The 20,950-nt window shown below is 37.7% G+C and overlaps 1 protein-coding gene across 1 annotated transcript in view; it reads right to left on the bottom strand.

Moving 5' to 3' along the window:
* The window catches only part of CNTNAP2 (contactin associated protein 2), a 1,208,535-nt gene that overhangs the window by 73,866 nt on the left and 1,113,719 nt on the right, over positions 1–20,950 (bottom strand). Inside the window, exon 21 of the mRNA XM_074892371.1 lies at positions 10,416–10,509. Within this exon, the coding sequence (XP_074748472.1) occupies positions 10,416–10,509 (94 nt within the window). The remainder of the gene's footprint in view (positions 1–10,415; positions 10,510–20,950) is intronic.

Here is a 20,950-nt window from a genome sequence, read left to right as displayed (position 1 = left end):
GATATTGACTGTGCTGTAGAAAACCTCTGAATCTAATTCAAGAAGCCATTTAAAAACAATGCTATCCCTAGTACTGTACTACACTATACTGTTCTTGAAACTGCTAAATTTTTTGTAAAAGGTATTATTCAAATAAGACACCATATTTTAAGACACACACAACAAAAAAAAAGATATGACAGAACCATTTCAAAGCCTCCATCTAAAACACACCAGCAGAGAGTTTCCAAGACAGAATCAGCAGTATCTTTCACCATACATGCCTTTTCAGATGAATTTAGATCATTCCTGGGTCTTGGTGAAAAATTTTAGCTGTTATAGTAATGTCCCCATTGAAGATTTGTGAGGGTCCAGACAGTTTCCATCTTTCCCTCCAAAAATCATTCTGTTATTTCTGATACAGAAAACAATCTGAATTATTAAATTAAAACAATTTTTTTCATTTTCTTAGATATATAAAGGACTACTTCTTTGACTAGTTCTCCTGTATTTTACTGTCTAATAAACAACTCCTTCCTTCAACAAGGGGCAAGATCCTGCCTAACCCCTTTGGTGACTGACTGCCATGTTTCAGCTTGAAAATGTATTAGTCTGAAATTTACCTGAAATACGTTTCACCATATATGAAACGGCACATGAAAAACATAGGTGGTGAGAAAATCTAAACAAATTGTATGTTTGTAGCTCGTTACTGGTGATTATCTGAGACGCAGCAAGCGGCAGTGATGGGTTTCGGATGACTGATTCCCAGTGTCTTCCTCCTAAGCACACCTTAATACCATGCAAACAATCAGGGACGGCCAGTCCATGCTGCGGTATCAGAGCTATATTGCTATGGCAAGTTTTATGTGAGGTCACTGATGCAACTACAGTGCTTGTTGTTATCTACAGCACGGACGTAGCTGAAGCCATTGGAAATGACACGAGCAATCTTTTGAACAGAGTTCCTTCTCCATGGCAACTAATAGTGTTTTAACTGTTCCCTGAAATATGCAGATGGAGAATACATTACTGTACCTATCAGAAAGGGTTTATTTAAAGAGTGTATATATATAGCTTTAAAATTTGCTGGGCAGAAACACTTAAAAATAAGACATCAGTCACGTTTTGGTTCTGTAATTTAAATAATGAGAGTTCTGGCTTAACAGTAAAATGTTAACATGAAAATGTTAAATTATCTTCCTATAATTTATTTCCTTTTTTCTTTTCTTTTTTTTTTTTTTGGTGATAGTGGGAGTTAAGCAAAATATTCACGATGAATAATTTAGCCTATGACTTTATAGTTCTATTTGAAGTACCTAAAAAAAGATTATCTAACCTCCACATTTATTCATTACTTAATATTGTTTGTGGAACATGTTTATTTTACTATGTCTTGATTATACTTCTGCAGAACAGGTGACTTTTTCTTGTGCAAAGAACAGCAGTGCAATATAGACTTACTTTACATTCTATATAAAGTCTGCTTAAGGCTGTGGATTAAAACAGAGTTTAGTAGTGCAAAGATTTTCTGTTGAGCCTTTGAACTGAGATAATTTTTTCCCACACAGCTGTACAGCTTAAAACCTATCCGCACAGACAGGTCCAGACTTCTCTGAGAGAATTGAAAGCTGTCCAGACCTAAGGCAGCTCTGAGCCCCAGTGTGCAAAGGATCATTAATGCAGCACTTTGCTAGGGAAAATGCTCCTACTCTCCTTTTGGAGTTTATTATTTCAGGCACAGTAGCACATACCATTAAATTCCTATCTTGTTCACACCCCAGAAACTCTCACATCCCTTGCCCTTCTCAGGTTCTCCAGCAACCTAAGCAAACTTTCTCCAGGCTTTAGGAAACCTCCACTGCTTCTGGCGTAAGTGGCCATTGCAGATCAGGAGAGGACATGGGCAACTTAAAATTATTACTGATGGCAGTGAAAACTAGGACAGCTGTTGAGGGAGAGGGTTGACTTGATCCCAGAGATCTTCCAAAACAAGGGGCACAAGCTACTTCTCTTGTCTGTATGACAACCTCTCCAAATCAGACCGCAGACTTGGAGGCACACAATCTCTTGGAGACATTATCATTCATCTGACCAAAGATGAGAGTTTTAATTGCAGTAATTTTGCCAGGCTGTGAGTTGTTTTGTTCTGATTTTTTCTCCCGTTGCCTTCACTTTCCTAACTGAAACAAGTGTCAGATAAAACCTGAGGATTTTTCAGTTGTCAATGAGTGAGTTTTGAATTAGACATAATTTCTTTACCTGTCCTTACAGGGAATGGCATGTAGATAATCTGCACCCTCAATCAAAATCATCTGGCCAGAATGGACATTTTTACAGCTGTTTCTGATCAACACATGGGTGTATATTCACATTATTTTAAAATGTTTTCTATCTGGAGCCATGGGCAGAGGTTGCCCATGTTAGGTAAAATAATATCAAATTTAAAGACTTGTGCCTTGGCCTAGTAATGACAATTTTTTGTCAGTTCTGTCTTTCTGTTATTTTAGGGGAGATCTATACTGATTTTTCCTTCAAATATATTTGGAGGAAAATTATAACATGCTCTCACTTTCTACTTCAGGTATACATTTGGCTTTCAATTTTCTGATTGTTTAACACTTTGTTTTATGATTTACAAGCCTGGAAGGTGCTCACAGCTCTCCAATTTTGCTATCTATGCCATTACACTTTTATAGGGCCAGCAGCAGGTTTTATTGATGCCCTTGGTGATCTTGTCATGTTCAGTTTCCCTCTTTGACCCTTTAAAGCAGCTGCATTTGAAATAAATTAGTACTAGATATTACACAGTACAGGTGAAATAGTTCCTCTTTTCCTGTGGTAGAGAAAAGTTGTATAACTATGACATGCCACCTTAATAAAATACAGAAGTGAGGAAAAGGTCATTCTAATTACTGAAATTTAAGTCTTCATTTTATTCCATTACTTTTAAATAGTGTTATCACACGGTTTTGAATGTCAAATAAGACTTGTGCAAATACTCTGTTCAAAATGGCACTAAGTAAATTAAATGTCTTTACAATATCTTTTTTTTTTTTTTCTTCTTTTTTTCAGACCCAATAGATGCATACTTTGGAAAGAACTCTAAAGCAAATGGGATTATTTTCTCCACCAGATTCTGTACAACGATTTATGTGAAACAATTTTCTGAGACGTCTTAAAGCATAAAGGAAAAGAACTTTGTAATTTAGGAACTAGGAGACTCTCGCATCCTGTTACAGGCTGGTATGCATGCTAGAAGAGCGTGAGGGAAAAAAAAAAGGTAGTTTACCTTCTGGAGCTGTTGAATGCCCACAGAAGATTTGAAGACTAGTAATCACTGAAGTCTTTTTACAGAAAATAGTGCAATAAGCAAATGAAAGGGCAGCTGTCAGCTATAAAGTATGAGATAGGGGCTGAAAGATGAAGAATGACCTGAGGGTGGGAGTGAAAAGTTACTGGGAGGGCATGACTCCAGCTAATTTTTGGAAGAGCAGAGCTGGCTATACACGTGACTAGTGAGATAACCATAGCATCTAATTTACTCCAGCTTGTCTGGGGTCTACCTTCTGCCTCTTTGGAGCTGCCAGCTGGCCAGTGCCACAGCAGCTGAATCCCACAATATTCTGAAAAATGGAAGGAAGATGCAGCACGGATAGTGAGAGGTGAACAGCACCAATGGATATTCTTGGCTTCTCTTGTTCATTTCAGTTCTCAAACAAAAGATAAAATTCACTTGGTCTACCCTCATTTCTGCCTCAGAAGTTATTGGGGTGGAACTGGCAATTCAGAGAGCTTATGGTGCCCCCTTGGATGGGAGGCCAGTAGATGGGAAACCAGATAGGGAAAAACTCAGAGGTCTGAAAGAAAAAAAAATTTACTTTGGTTCTTGTTTTAACTAAAAGAGCTGTGGAACATTTCCACTATTACCAGAAAAGCTTCAAAGAACGAGGTATGGACAGATAGACAGATCTGAGGTCAGAGAGATAGGCAATATTAAATCCCAGAGTAGTTTCAACCAGGCTGATGCTATTATACAGGAGGAGGAGGAGAAGGAAAACTGTCCAGATGTTATATTTTTGTATGATAATTCATGTGTGACCATGCAGGGGAAAGCACATCTTTAATATTCAACTGCTACTGGAGGGCTCCTAATATGACAATATACATATGCATTCTCCCTGAGATTACAGTACTGAATGTTAATGCTGATGCTCACAAACAAAGCAGCAGGCATTTACTTTGAAGTAAGTTAGTGGATGAATTTACTGCACGCTAGCTATTTTCTGCTCATTATCAGTGAAAGTAGGCTAGCGTACCCTGCACTCAGATTATCTGTCTACATTGCAAAGTGAAGGAGAGCCACAGAGCAAGTTCAAGCTGTGGAGCCCTGACTGCCACGCTGCTAATATATAATGAGGTACTAACCTCATCATAATCATGAGGTAGCAGTAGATACATGTCAAAGATGTGTAGTAGAAGAATACTTTCAGATTATTCATAATCTATTTACAGCTCTGCCTTATCTTCTAGGATCCAAATTTAAAGCTGAGCAAAGCACCTTACAGTATCAGAGACATAATTCTAAACCCGTATTTGGTTTGGTGATTTCTTTAAGATGACCTTCATATCAGATTATGTCATTGTCAAGCAGTGTACTCAAATTGAGCACCAATGATGACAATGCATGTGTCCTTTACAGAATTTTTTATCAAGGCTATCAAAACCCCCTTTTCAATGATGGTAAATATTGTTTGACATGAAACAAACTCTCCAAGTTCTAAACCTCTGCAGTTGTGTGGAAACATGGACACTGAAGCTGGTTTTGAAAGTAGGATGAATTACATTGTAGGTTTTCTGTGATTCAGCTAGAAGTGTTGAAGCATCAAACTGACAGGCTTGTTCTATGGAAAGGTATCTTATTTGGTAGCAAAGAATTATTACCTCTTGGAAAATTGCCATTGTCCCTGCTGGTAGTTCAAAGGATTTTGAACTTTTGCCTCCTATTATTCAGTATCTATTTGTGGAGAGATGCCATGCAACAAAAAAGCAGTTCCCATTTCTATACCTTACCTGAACCATGTAAGCAATGTCATATATCTCCTACTTTTGAGGTTTTTCTGTGTTCTCTCCTCTGAACACTTGAAACTAATTGCTTGGCTAGAGGTAAGCTGGTCTTACCTCCCATCAGTCCAAGGCAGTGAATGTCACAATGAATGTCTCCTGACCAGTTTTTATTTTCATCATACACCCTGGTAAAGAAACAGAGAAACTGCAGCCAGGGAACAATAAAAAATCCATTCATTGACACCAGGGAAATAACACATCTAGAAACAGACCTTCTACCTCTTCTTGAGGAAACAGCCTTTTGAGAAAAGACTCCTGGACCCTGGGGTTGATTTCCAGGATCTCTCTTTAGTTGTACAGTGATACCTGCTTTTGTAAGAAAAAAGGCAGACCTGAAAGGTATTTCCCTTTTTGCTACTCTTACTGGAAATACCTGAAGAGCACTAGGGTGAGGCAGAGACATAAATGGAGTCTACAGAGATTAGCTGCAGGGACAGCTGTCAGTTCTGAAATTGATAATCTGTTTTATAGATGACTTACATTATGTTGATTGCTTCCAAGTGGATATTTAAGTATTTTTGAAATATTATTTGATTTGGAGTGGTTGGTGGAGATGCAAAGCAAACAAGGAGCACGTTTCCTTTACTTCCCTGCCACTTGCTCAAGAGCAACTCTTGTCTGATCTCAGTGTTTCTGTGCTCAATCAAAAATCCTATTAAGAACCTCTCAAATTCCAGCATGATACTTTTACAAAATCATGTTTAATTATGTGTAGCTAATTCTTTATATCTGCATATTAAAACCCAAGGAAATACTCCACTTTCAGTAATAAAGTACAGACTATTACATCAGTTCCCTATATAGCAAGTTCACATAACGGAAATTGGTGTAGGTCTCCAAAAAGAATGTGAAAATAAACCTGAGCATTGCATCCAAAACCACAATGCTGAGTGGGAAAATCAAACCTCTGCTCTATTCTACCTCAGTAATGAGTCTCAAATTGCAGCCTAAATGGAATGTAGATCCAGATCTGAACTGTGACGTATAACACTTCCTGTCACATTGTCTACTTTTTGGTTTTTTCTCTTCATATCTGGTCATTCAGATAGCCAGCTTTTCCCTCTTGCCTTGTCTGTGTCAGCCATCAAAGCCTAAATATGTTTAAATAACAGATTAAAGAACTTCCTTGAAACGTTAACAATTCCCTTCTTTTTTATAAAATCCTGAATTTCTCTAGTGCTATTATTTTTATTACTACACACACATAAACCAGGATTTTTCATTCATTGTCTCCTTCAGCTTTATTTCACACCTCGAATCATAATCCATTTTAGTCAGGTAAGAATTATATACTGAATGCCTTTACCTCCAGTTTCCCAGGGGCTAAAAACATTTTATATTAGTGTTTTTCAAGCCAGTGAACAACTGCGTTTTCTGGAAATTATTTCAGAAAAGCAGAAAACACCTCAACTTAAAGAAGAAATGCTCCCTGATCACAACTGAAATTCAGTAATTTATTTTTGTTTCTGATGCGACCCTCCTGAGTTAGAGAAAACATTATGAACAGTTATGAGGCATGGAGCCATTTCATCACCATTTTATTAATCAGCCATATTGCTGTAACACCTAGAGCAAAGAGTGGTGTTGCGTTGTGGTAGGTGTTGTACAAGTGATCACTTGTGACTGGCAGCAGATGAGCTATCACAGCAAGCACAGCTGTGGCAGAAATGGCTGCTCCTATGCAAATAACCCTAATAAAAATGGAAATAAGACAGGTGGAAGATCAGTTTCTTAGTAAGATTGTTCCAGAGTGCTCTTCAAAAACCCATCTGTCTTTACAAATAACTACGGCCTTGCATTCATTTTTGATGACAAATAAGAATTGGATAGTATGGGAACAACAGAAACTGAATGCAACTGATGACAGGCTAGCAGTGAGATAGGAGGCTACTCCCATATTGCCCATTTAGAGAATGTAATTGCAGGTGGGTAGAAATTGTAACTTGATAAATGTATCCAGATCTTCTGTTGGTGCTAATCCCTCTGGGCCACTGAAATATGCCAAGCCAGTATGATGTGACAATTAGAAGCTTTAAAGATACTGTATTCTGTGTCTATTTTGCCCTTCAAACTGCTGCAGTTGTGTAACTGTATTAAGTGTGATCTTGCCCCGTTCGACATCACTCTGGGAGTTGCACAGTACAGCTGATCAAAAGACGTGGTCAGCTGCACAAAAATTTTACATCAGGAAATCAGTGACTCTACAGAGAAGTTCAATTTTTCTTTGGCAGAAGGGTTTTTTTTTTCTTTAGTACTGATTTGCTCTTTTGCTTAATAAAATACTCTATTTTGCAAAGACAGCAACATAAGCAAGAGGAAGCAAAAAAATCATATTCCCAATCTTCTCATACAATCCTACGCTGTTAAAAAATGAACTATTCAATCCCAGAGATGTACAATACATAACAAATGCAGGGAACGGATGCAAATAGCATTTTCAGAAACGGTCGTCTGAGGCTTAAAATCAAGTAGCACAGGAAAACAGAAATATAACCTACCCACACATCACTCCTTCAGGGTATCCCAAGACCTTTCCCTGTGCCCAGTCTTTTAAGTTAGCAGAGGAGCTGAAAGTGAGCATCAGTGATAGATGTGATTGCTTTCTGCTTCCTGATGACAAACTGTGCCATGTGTATTTATGAGACAGATATTATGAAGACTATGTTTACTCTTTCAACTTCTAGAGTTGATACTTGCTTTTAATGGCTCTTGTCAGGTTACCATATTTATAAAGAGTGAGAGGAATATAAATTGTAAGTTCCCAGGTATTTAAACCAGAAGTAAAATTATATTCACTGACCTCTGCTATTTTTTCTTTTTATATGTCTTTATTCTGAAAAAGTCCAGTGAGTACTATGATCAAGCTTTTGACATTAACAGGCAGAATACAGATACTGCTCTGTTTCCAAGCTTGTCATTTGGTAGAATCCAACTGAAACAGTCAAAGGAGACTTAAAACTCCATTTTCAACAACTGCAAATGAGGCAAATGTGAGGTGTTGTGTGTTTAGATCTGTAGGAACAGAACTGGGTTGATCACTGATTCTGTTTGGACCTCTGGGATGGTTATCATGCCTTTCAGTCACTGACAATATTGAAACAAGAATCCTAGACATGAAAGGTCGTATCATGCACTCTCTGAGTTGTCCAGTTCTTGCAACCCCTTTATTCTCCATGAATGTGTAAAAAATTTTCAGAATGTGAGTATTTAAACACAGCAAAGAAACCAGCACTTGGGCATGGAGTTACATGGGAGACAGCTGGGTGGACTTGGACTTTGTAGTGCTATGAACCTGCTTAAAAATTCAGCTCAGAAAGAACCAGTGCAAAGTCCAAACCTCCTATCTATGTCACGGTTTCATCTATGTGGTTACATGACTATGTTGCTAGTTCACTTGCCAGCTCAGCAATTCAAAGGAATAAGAAGTGGTTTCCTTGCAGAGCTCTGTCTGCACTCAGCGTATTTTAAACGAGTGTAGTGTAAACAATATTTCTTGCTTTCTCTTCCATTTTGTGTTTCTTCCTTTTTCTTTTCACACCACAGTATACAGTGCATTGTTTTCTTCTGTGTTTTAGGAGTTGCCCTTTTCTTTCCCTTCACTCTTATTTCTCTCTTATGCTGCAGGCTTTTCTCTGTTGTATGCCTACCTCCATTCTCTCTCTCACACTCCTTGCTCAGCCTCCTTCAAAACATTGCCTCATTAGAATGGCCGGGAAAGCGTCATTTTTAGCTGGATCCAAACAACCATTCAGAAAAGTTAAACTTATTTCCAGGGCTGAGCTGTGGAGGCAGCACTGCTGTATTGTGGTAGTTTCTCAGATACATTAACTTTTACAGAGAGCTGCCCTATCAAAGGAAACAGAACTTCTCTGGCAATGAATCCATTAGAGATGGCCACTGCAACACCCTTCAGCTGGTATTTTTGCTCACAGTCACCTGGCAGAAAAGAGTCAAGCCCCATTCCTTGCCTGCAGTTATTCCAGCTGCTGAATTCTCTGCCTGTCTCCTCACTTTTAATTAACAAATGACAAGGCCAGCAGTCTGCTTGAGGCAGAGAGTCCGCTCAAGTCCAACTGCCCTAATTCAGTGCGGTGAGGTGGGAACGCACCCAGTTTCCAGAGACTCACCAAAATCAGATTGCACTGTCTTTTGTACTATCTACACAACTGACTTGGAGAGTACCAGAAAACAGTTCATGTCACTCTCGCTAACCAACCATTTTAAAGGCTTTGCATTTCCTATTTCACAGAAGTTCAACACATTAAATTTTAAAACCGAAACAAATGGAAAAGCGTATCTTCAAAAAAACCACATTAGCTATGCGGTCAATTGCTTTTACACTTAAAAAATCAGTGAATGGGGTTCACAGATTACTCCCCTACACCACTAAACAAAGAAAAGTTTACAATTTTCTGGATTAAACCCTTCACTACAGTTCAAGCAACCACATCCCTGTACGAAGCACTTAGAGGAAATAATATCAATACCCCCTTGTCTCTGAAAAGGGGAAAAAGCCCTCCTTAAAAGGTATAAATGTCAGGGAATAATTGATTCCTGAAGTGAGTAACCCTGGAAATTCATGTAAGATGCCAGTAGTGGAAAAATTAAGCAATAGAAAGTAAGATGGCCTAAAAGCGAGGCCAAGGCAGTTTAAGAAGCATCTGTATTGTGTCTTGCATTCAGCTGGGGAGCTGGCCAGGAAGCTGCTGCACTGGGAAATAACGATGAGGTCCATAAAAGGGATGGAAAATATATAGACGAGTGTTGCTGTAGGTGTTACAGACTTCCAAAGGACCTTGCTGGTGGGCCTCACTGTGAGAAACTGGCAGAGTGATGAGGGACAGTTATGCCACAAGAGGATGAACTAGGATAACAAGGCTGACTGCATGGATAAAGGCATTACACAAAGCATATGATAACTTCACAGTGAAGGATAATATTCAAAATAACTTCAATATCTTCTCATAGAAGCAGTGGTCTCAATGATTTCTTCGTATTCCCTCCACCTGACACGAGAGGGTAATGAACCTTCACAAATACAATTTTACAAGTGTCTCTTTACCTGTAATCTGTTTTTTATCATGCATTGGGCAGACAATCACTTGTGTGTGTATCAGCCTATGTGAAAAGGTGAACATAACCCCTTCCTTTAGGTATAACTCCAATATCACCACTTTCTAATCAAGAATGACGTGGGCAGCAAGTGTCCTGCTGCAAACACGACACACATCATTGTCCCATGTGCTTACGGTTTTCAGTATTCTCTAAAAATACGTAATAAAATAACCAGGTATTGAATGAAATCTTACCTATAACTTTTCCTAGGAATAGTGCCTTTGGGGAATTGAACTGAATGTCAGATGCTGTTGGCAGGCTGTAACTTGTTGGAGGATAGTGATCAAGCTGGGGAAAGAGAAAAGAATTTATGAGTATTTTGAACTGATCTGCCTTCTTACAGTGCTACTGAATCAGGTCTACTTTATGAAGTTTATGCCACCACTTACAACTCTGATATGATCTGCTTTCATTTTGGTAAAGGGAAAGTAACAGTTAATACCCTTCCTTCTATATCTGCCATCTCCACAGTTCCCAAGGCCTGGTAAATACCTATATTGGACATTTGTTCTGGTTGCTGTACAGTCATTTCAGCTTTTGCTTGTGTGCTTCAATATAATTGCTAAAAATAACAACAGCATCAACATCAACAATAAACCAGCTTATTATTTAATATAAGATTTCCATTTGGGACTTATGTTACTGCTAAAGCTAGATTTACACAGCTGAGAAGTTGAGACTAATGCAGGTGTTGGGCATTCTCTTTTTATCACAAAAAAGTCATAAATTAATAAGACATACTTTTTTGCACTTCACGTTTATAATTTTCTTGTTGAAAATCTTGTTCAATTTTATTGTGATGACACCTAGTGAGACCTAAAAAATAAACTCAAGCGTAATCAACTTAGCTGAATATTTTAATCTACAGGAAACTCATACTGTCCGTGATATGACACGACAATCACATTACATTAGCATATTTTTTCCTGTTTTTTAACTATTTAAAAGAAAAAATGTGAAGAGAGAGAAATAAAATAAATTGCCTATACTTAGTAGTAGCACTATTAAGATAGGGCTATTACTAGTGATACTAAGTTCAACACACCTCAACAGAGTTTTGATGTTCACACTTCATAAAGGTAATAGGGGTGAATTTTTGTCTGTGCTGTTGTTATTTACTTTCCTAGCTTTACTTATTTATTACACATGCTTAAAGAGGGCAGAACAACAACTGTTTATTTTATTCAGGCTTTACCTTGAAACAAAAAAGGATAGAAACTCATATACGTGATTTAAGACTTTGCAGGGTATAACAGACTGCAGAAGAAATTCTGGAAAAACTGCAACAGTAAAGGTCATACATTTTTTCACATATGTTTTTGCCATATTACTACTTTTTAATGTCAAAAAATCTTGGATTAGTTTGCTTCAATGATACCACAAATGTTCAATTCAATGGTTAAAAGTAAATGAATGGCAGATAGTGTAGAACTGAAGGGCTGAATCCCCTGGTACCCTGGAATACTGTGAACTCGTGGAAAGCCTACTGATGTCATAACCATGAATCTGCAGAGGCAATCATAACTGGAAAAGAGGGGTCCTGTATTTTTTATAGTGCCCCATGAAACCCCAACAAGAGAAGTGTATACATAATAGAGAGGGAAAATGCTCTCTGCAGATGACAAAAGAGGTTTAGCAAATATGTTCAGAAATTATTTTTAATTGATCATAACTAGTTTTCACACCAATTACTTAAAATTTGGCACGAATGTTTATTAGCATGACTACTGGCTATCTCCCAGTTTTAAACTGTAGACTTTTGAGCCAAATATATGGAAAAACATAGTTCCGTCTTCTTACTTGGAAACTAAGAAGTTTCAATTTGTTCAGAGTATCTTGAACAGCTTTTCTCAGATTTTTGATAAACAGTAGAAATACATATTTTACCTGAAATTAAAGTTATATAATTTCAAATCAAAAAGAGTTCTTCTTTGAAAGGGTGTAATCAAACAAATACAGATAGTTTAAATACAAACCAGATCTCAACCTTAACCACAGCAGGTGCTACTAAGTACAAACTCCAGTTAACTGCTTGCTATTGGTTTCCCTGGTAAGGGAAATCGGTGTTCCAGCACCCAACATCACAAGTGTCAGACCTGTTTTCAGTGGCAGCTGCAGGCATACCAGGTGAAACAAGAATTCCCTTCTTATTTCAGAAGACAAATGGGAATGGCTCAAAGCTGTCATGGTATTTACCAGTACGGTTATTAAATTAAAGGTATAGACTTTAGAGAGGCATATCAGGAAAAGATTGGTGAAAAGACTGGTCCACAAAACCCTGATTCTCCACCCTTTCATATGACAAGACTTTAACTTCATGTAACTTTTTTGCTTGCAGTGGAATTATTTCTGTTACATTCTGATTGCATAGGATTCATCTTCTAGGTTCTCCTTTTATGTGTATATGTATATAAATATTCTGAAGCAACTGATGAAATAATCTGGCGTACTATCATGTACACGGGTATTTGTCAACATCATCAACATTTAAGTTTTTCCTTTTCCAAAATCAATCTGGAGCAATATTTAATTTTTTTTTTTTTATTATGACTTTGAATCTGAGCAGTGAGGTTGATCAGATCATCATTAATCTGATAAAATACTAATACATCATAATAATTATTATCAATCTATCATTTTCTTTATCAATGTATTGTGGGCATCCTAGAGCTGTAGCCATGGTCCAGGTGTCCATTATCAGAATAACTATTAGGAACAAGTAATAAAGAAGTCATCCCTGCCTAATTTACAGGCTGCCTCTACCTGCGAATGCTGATTGTGTCTGCAGGACATACCTGAAAATGAAAAGTCAATTTAAATGATGAATCACTGTGAGCCTTTACATGGACAAATACAGAATACCAAATCCTGCCAGCTGCAGTGTGGTGAAACTCCCTTTGTCTTCAGTAGCGTTCAGGATGTGGAAAGGCTGTTCCACAACGGATTAAAAGAGACTCAGTATATTAGCTATGTAAAGCTATAGTTTGTTTCTTTGCAATACAGGTTCCCTCCAAGGCTGCCTTCTGCCCATACAGTACAACAACAGCTTTGAGGTCTAGGTTTTTATTTTTAAGCTGCTCTATAATTTGGGCCCAGAATATCTAATATATCACCCTATCACCCAAAGCTTGGATTTTGTAGTTCAGGTAATCACAGATGATATGTTTTCTAAGAAGCTCTTCTGAGGCCATGGTGAAAATCCTTCAGGAACCAAAGAGCATTGCAAACCTCACCTTGTTCTGGCAGACACAATTCTGCAACTTCATCTTTCCTGGCAAAAATGCGTATTGGGAGACACATTTAAAATAAGTAAAAATATACCATTACACTATGACTATGAACCCAAAATAATGATACAGTATTTCACCAAATTCCTCAAACTGATGTGCGGTCATAGGTTTCACCTCTCTGGAAATGGGGATGGTGCCAGTGTTTTGGCAAAGGAGCAATGGGCAGGGAACTGTCATTCTTGCCCTCTTCCCCCTTTTTTTCTGATTACTCTGGGAAATCCCTACACAAGCGCAGCAGGGAGGCAGAGGTAGACCCACATGCATACCTGCACACTGGAGTCCTCCAGTGGGACTTCTGTGGCAAAGCTCAAAGAGAGAGGCTGCAGCAGGGTGTGCAGGACATGCCAGAGGTGAAACCATGCAGGTTTCTGCTGCAGCCAAAAAGGAGTCAAAGACATGAGCAGGCGTGCCCCCTTTTCCCCCGACCTTGGAACAGTTTATTTAGCAGTGATCTTGGTCAGATTTTAAAAAAAAAATAAATCCTTCCAGTGACCTCGTCTCCCCTTGGGACTTCATTGTGGCAGAACTACCATCATGGTGCAGAGGCAAAAGATCCTACTGGGTGTGGGACCCAGGGATGGCAACAAGGAGACTAATGCTGTGTTACATTGCAGACTCTTAACAGATACAGCCAGTTTACAGTAGGATTATTAGTTTAAACTGACCTCTTGAATAACTGAATCTATCTACTCACATATATTTTCCAGATCTCAATGAAGTCAAGGAAATGGGTTCAGCTATGAACTGTTTTAAGGGTTTAAGGACTCTGAAGTCCTGGGTTGTTTTGACTCCTGGTTGAAATAAATCTCCATTTTAAAATTGTTGATACTGATTTCCTGGCATTGCCATCAGTAGAGGCAAGCATTTCTGATTAGTGATAGAGCCAGCTCCTGCTCCACTGCCAGCTCTGGCATCTCCTGTCCCATGGGGGACGCCTGCATTGCCTTCCACAGCCAGCCCTGAGCTGTGCCTTTCTCTAATCTTGGCACCTGAAATTAAATGGTGCACAACAAGACAACAGTGAGGGAATAGTGACATTTCTGTCCACTCATTTTTATTGTTAGTCTTTGTTCTAAACTAGCATTATCTAACGAAAGAAAACTTTTTCTAGAAGCACTTAACCTAGGATTTCTTTTTAGGTCAGCAAGTTAAAGGACCAAGCTGAATTCTTTTCAAAGTTGTATGTGACTGCCATCCAGTGGCTGCTCAAGTGTAAGCAGCTGGAACTGAGCAGCCTGCAGTCTTTGTATGAAATACTAGGCTATCAATCCCATATAAGACACATAATAAAAAAGGAATTACTAGTGTCAAATGATATTTGAAAAAATATATTACATTATTTAATGAAAATTAAATAGAACCTCTGCATACGCAGAGGTTGATGCAACGAATTTGTATTAAATTACAGTCTTAAAATGATATTTAAGATTTTTCATTTCAGCTATTTTTCTTCAAAAACTCATTAATTTCGTTTGAGCATAATATAAACACACAGTGTGGCTTTGAGCATTAAACAGATGAAAGTAGATGGCAGTTTCTGAGGAACTTGCAGTTTCAGTTCTCAAGTCCTGTCATGCCAAGACAGACTGTCTTTATCTGAATTTGCTGGGATTTAAGCAGAAGCTCAATAAAATGCTATTTCTTTTAAATTACTGTTCACTTAGATAATAAAACTAATCTTGACAGGAGTGCTGAGATTAAGACATATCCATCTAAGACATAATGCCTACATCACTTTAGTAGTCTCAGAAAAAAATATTTTTTATATATATATAAAAGGAATATTTACACACACACACATTATATTCACCCTGTGGATATATCTACATCTGTATTATTGTCAATCCAGCCTGTGTGTCTGTACTGCTAGAAAGCTAAGGTTTTCCTTTATGCTGATGACATTTTATTAAAAAAAATTTCAAAATTATATGGAATAATAATGCTGTAAGGCTTAATCTCATGCCATCTGAAGTCAATACAGCTTTGCTATTGACATTAGTAACCGCAGGATAAAGAAGTGGATGTGTTATCATCATGACCAATGTAGTATTTCTCTTCTGCATTATAATTAAGATTTATCACTTGTATTAAAAAGCTTCTCTAGTCCTGGACAAGGGCTTTTTATGCTAAATGCTTTAATATTGCGTAACAAAAAGAAAGTTCCTGCTCAAAAATGTGTACAAAGTAAGAAAAGACTAGTCTCAAGAGCCCAAGAAAACAAGAAGGTGGTGTGCAGGTGTTTAGATGGAGCTCCTTCCAAGCACGATAGTAATGTAGGACAAAGCAGGAAGTTGACTATGAAAATCAAATAGGAGATATTATGACTTCTTATTGGTGAATTATAGATTATTCCCATGCTGAAAGCTTAGGAAAAAACTTACAAACAATATTTTTAATATTGTGATATTTGAAATTTCTTTTTAATACAACAAGAAAAGAGCAGATTCAGGTGACAATCAGGTAATTCCTTCGGCTGATCAAAGCCACTATTACTGCAATTCAGCTGCTTCCTTAGTGTGGCACTAGTGCTTCGCTGATCCTTCTCTGCCAGGTTAGGTCCTTGACCCAGGTTATTGTGGATCAGATCAGAGCCGGAGCTGGGACAAGCCAGGGGCTGTAAATGAATAGTGGATCCAGAGAAAAAGGCAGGACCATAAACCCAGCATTTTTTACTGGCTTAGACTGTCACAGGCCCGCAGCCTCACTGCTCATCTGGAACGCAGGAGGAGGCACGTACCCCACCAGCATGATGTAAAGCAAAATTAAGGTTTGCATTGTGCTTTGTGCTCTTCAGATGAAATTTCTGTAGAGTTATAGTTAACACTGTTTTAGAAACCACTCCAAATATGTTTTGCTAGTTTAACGCATTGATTTAGCCTTTTGCAGGTTTTTTTTTGAAATAAATGTCAACTGCAGTCTTTTATGATAGTGTCTCTTTTTTTGCAGGGATTTAAATTAGAAACGTGATCAACATGGGATACAGGCACAGGAAGAACATAGTTACATTGCAGAAAAAATAAAATGAATAGAAAGGGTTTTTTTCCCGTTTAAAAACTTGATCCCTTTATGTGCAATAAGCTTGTATATATTCCTGAAGCTGCTGTTTCTCTGATACATAATGTGAGGGATAATTTGCCTCACTGCAAAAAAATACAAAAATTGGGATAAAATTTAAATGGAAATGTAGATACATAACTCAAAATGTGACAGAAGCACTGATAAGGAAAAGGACACTATTTAGTCTGGTTGCCTTCAATTGAAACAATTCTCTGATGCTTCTTTCACATATCTGTTGACTTTTTATTTCTCTTTTTAATAGATGAATTACAGCAAATGGTAACAGAAGCAATAGCAGGTCATATAATGCCAAGTTATTAAAATTAAAGAGATCTACCCCAGGTACCTAAAGATGACTTTCACAGGACATTAATTTGTCCAATGTGTGCTGCCATATAATGGAAAGCACCTATTTAATCTTAAATTTTGACTTTTTTAGGCTTAATCTTAGACTCTGAAAATACTTAATGATTCTTTTGTTCTTTGTTTCTTTGATTCCAATAAAAAATGATGCCAAGCCAGCAATCATACAGGCAAAGGAAAACACACACATTCACCACTGGAAATACATTATAGAAGAAGGAAGTAGCCTCAACATAAGCCAATGTAAGTAACACAAGTTGTGAGGTGTATGTGCCTGCTGGTATTCTCTGCAGACCCTTGCTCTGCTCTGATATGCCTGCTGGGGAGCCATCAGACTGCACCGTTCTTCCTTGTGCCCTGAATGGCCTAGCTTTATTTCCAAGGGAAACAGGGGTGTAGGGTGAGGAAGACATTTCACTTCTGGGTCTTATCATGATATGTGGCATAGACATGGCCAAAGTTTGGGACAAGACAATGGAAAAAATTCCTCTGAATCCAGCAATACAGGCTCTGTTGAAAAGGTGTAAGAAGGATGGATATGTAAAAGTGTTCCTCTTCTATGGCATGGTTTTACAGAACAGAAAGTAAAGAAGAATGTTCTTCCAAAAGGCCTCAAGGTTTGAAACTATCTCAGATGATGCAGAGAGAGGGTAGAGCATTTGTAAAGATATCTACTTCTGCCCCTCTGCAGCAGCTACACGGAAGGTGGCAGGCTCAGGTTTTACAACCATGAAACCACAGGGTGAGATTGCCACCCCCAGGTGGGGCTCTATGGATCATGTTTTCCCCACTGTATATCTGCCAGCAGGAGAAAGATCTGACTCCATGGTCTGATCTTCAAGGGTGAGGATATTCCACCCTCTCATTTACTGATGAGTGAAAGGAGTTCTTGATTATGAAAACATTTTGTCTGACTGTCAGCTAGCTGGGATTCAATGAGGATGTGCTGACTTATCTTGGCAGATGCCGCTGATCAACTCCGTCATGCACAAAAGGAAAGTAGAAATGGCTCACTTACGGCTTCCTGCCTACCCATAACTGCTGTCTTTACCTGAAAGATTGTAAGTCGCACTGTGAGATAAAGAAGTTAAGTAAATTCAGTGAAGTGAATTCATTGAGTGAATTCAGTGAAGTCAACAAAACTACAAGGAGCTCATGGAAATCCTGGGAGCAGAGAACAGGTAAGAAAATTATAAATCAGTGAATTATTAATTCATTTCTGATTCTGATGCATATGATTTAAATTCTGTTCTGCTGTTTCTTGCTGTTGTTTACAGACTCTTTGGAGAATTGAACACCTAGTCTGCAACATCCGTCACATCATTATACTTGGAGGCAATTTGAAGTATGAAATGATCAGGGCCTGTATTTCTTTATATTTTGGAAAACAGATGGAGTTTAGGGTTATAGGAATGAGATACTATATCAATATAAGCATTGTTTTATTTTCAAAATTTCTCATATCGATAGATTTTTATGCTACTTTGTCACCTATTTGTGAAAAACCTGTATTTTTAAATCTGAGCAAAAAACATTTTCTTGTGACTTCTGATTGAGAAAAGAGCTTAGTAGCTATGGGTAAACTGAGTGCTAATGCATTAAACATACAGTTGTAATGTATGGTTCTACGCTAGAAAATGCTCTGAGTTCGCCTTTCTGTTGCACTAGCAATCTGAGTAATACATCGCCACTGCAGAATGGCAATACATAGTGGAAATCACGTATCTCCAAGGATTTTAAATAATACATTTCAGCAGGAAGGCCTTTACTATTAATAGAACAAATGATTTTTTTTCTTTGAAGGAAAACCTGCTTGGCAATTCATTAAATATGCTTTTAATATAATAGAATTAGTTGATTATTAGCTAAAAAGCGGAGGGTTACAGTTGATATTAACTATGGCTTACATGTTTACCTGTGGTTAAAGTCCTGGATATTTAAAACATGATTTATTCATGCCAGCTGCTACGGAATTTGTAAATTCTGTCTGGCTGTTTTCTTTCAGATCATGAACAGTACTTCCCCATTCCCTGTCACTCAGTGAAATGCTAGTTAAAACAGTCTTCAAATTAATCAGGACTCTAGACAATTTAAAGCACTGTGGCAGCATGTTTGCCCAGAAAATGAAGGAAATAAATAAATAAGGATGGTGTTTCTACATAGTTTTGATGCCATAACTACCATTACCATGTCTAATGCTAGGGTAAAGGTTTTAAAAATGTGACTCAATGGGAGATTTTTCAGACAATAGTTATAAAATTGTTTCATGGCTAAAAAATGATAGACTTCTGATGGTAAACTAAAATAGTTCAATTTATTTACCTTCTTACAGACAAGATGAAAAGATGTTTTAATCAGCATCTCTAAGAAAGTGCGAAGGGGATGACACCTGACACCAAACAATTCTTTCATCTATCAGCCATAGACATAAAGATCCCAAAGTTAAATGCTGAAGTCTGCAGAATTCAAACTGTAAATTAGGTGCAAATTCTTCACAGGAATGGCACTTAACCATTGGAAGACATGGCCAAAGGATGTGGTAAATTTTCTACCATTTGAAGACTTTAAAGCTATAGAAAATGTCTTTCTAGAAAACGTGTTATACTGCTATCATTACTTTTTGGTTAGCTGCAGAAAATCATTTGGTGAAATTTTACTGCCTCTGTTAAGCAAGAGCTCAAACAGAGTGGTAATATTCTGTTGAGGATTCAAAATATATGAAACATGATAGTTAGGTATGATTCTACAGCAATAATAATGATAGGAAGTGAAATTATAGCCTCACTGAGGTCTATGAGAAAGTTCCCACTCCCTTTAATGAGACCAAAATTTAATCTATAATTATAAAAATCTTTGATACATTCATTGCATTTAAGCTTGGGATTATATGCAGACTGCTTTGCTCCACTTCACCCATTTTATTTTATAGCTATTATGTTTACCATTTCATTTTGTACTTCAGATTAGTTTTGAATTAACTTTGTATGATTTACATTTTTTAAGCATCTAGGAGTTTGCAAATGTTATCTCTTTTCAAGTAGTGCAGAGTTCAAAATGGAAATAAAAGAACAGACTTGCAAAAATTCTGTTTCTTCTTGGTTTCATTTGGGTAAGGTTCAAATATTTCATTGATTATTTTTCACAGAAGATGGGTATTTCTACTGCTTGCCTCTGGTGAAGCTGGAAAATGGAAATCTGTACAAAAGAATTTCCTGGGTTATTCTCAAACTTATGAACAGCTGAGTTCAGGTCAAGATTTCCATAAAGCCTAGTAATTAAGTTCACTTAGAATGGATTCAGTAATTAACATTGTGCATATATGGTATTGTTGCGTACAGCCTCTCTACCACAGATCTCCATGTTGTTCAATCCTGAAAGAGAGAACTGTCAGCTATCCTTCCATATGCTCTTCTGAGCAGATGTGCACTGGCTGCTGATAGTTGTCCTGAAAGTATATGGATGCTTTTGGGACACTGGAGTCCTGAAGAAGTTGCTCACATCTAATTCTTTTCAGGAACAAAGAAGGCATTAGAAGCTGTGACTCATAACCCATTCCTAGAAATGGCTTTAAAGCAGGCATGAAGAACTGGAGATCTGTTGAGAACGTACACTAATATCTTAGTACAGAAGCTGAGAGCCCCAGTCCAAGTCCATTGACTATCAGCTTTATTCAACTGAAAATTAAAGCACATCATATAGTTTGGTTTTTCCTTTTCTCCTTTGTAACATGCTGATACGGCTTTGTGCAACAGAACAGAAACATCTCTGATCCAGATTCCACCCTTATTTTACTGTGGGGACATGCACAGAAACGGGAGGTAGCAGTCTTGCAGTAAGGACGCAACTGTTGCCGTTGTTTAAGGTACAGTTTAAAGCCTGCTGCAGTCAATGGGAGGACTTTCATTGACTTCAGTGGGCTTTGGATCAGAACCTCTGCTAGGGAGTTTTTGTCCTTGGTTTTCTTAAAAGAAGATTTTACTGATGTGTGAATAGCATTAATCACCCATGAACACTTGGTA

This window comes from Strix uralensis, chromosome 1 (genome assembly GCF_047716275.1).
Source record: "Strix uralensis isolate ZFMK-TIS-50842 chromosome 1, bStrUra1, whole genome shotgun sequence".
Taxonomy (NCBI): Eukaryota; Metazoa; Chordata; class Aves; order Strigiformes; family Strigidae; genus Strix; species Strix uralensis.
This window is presented reverse-complemented; position numbering and strand designations above follow the sequence as displayed.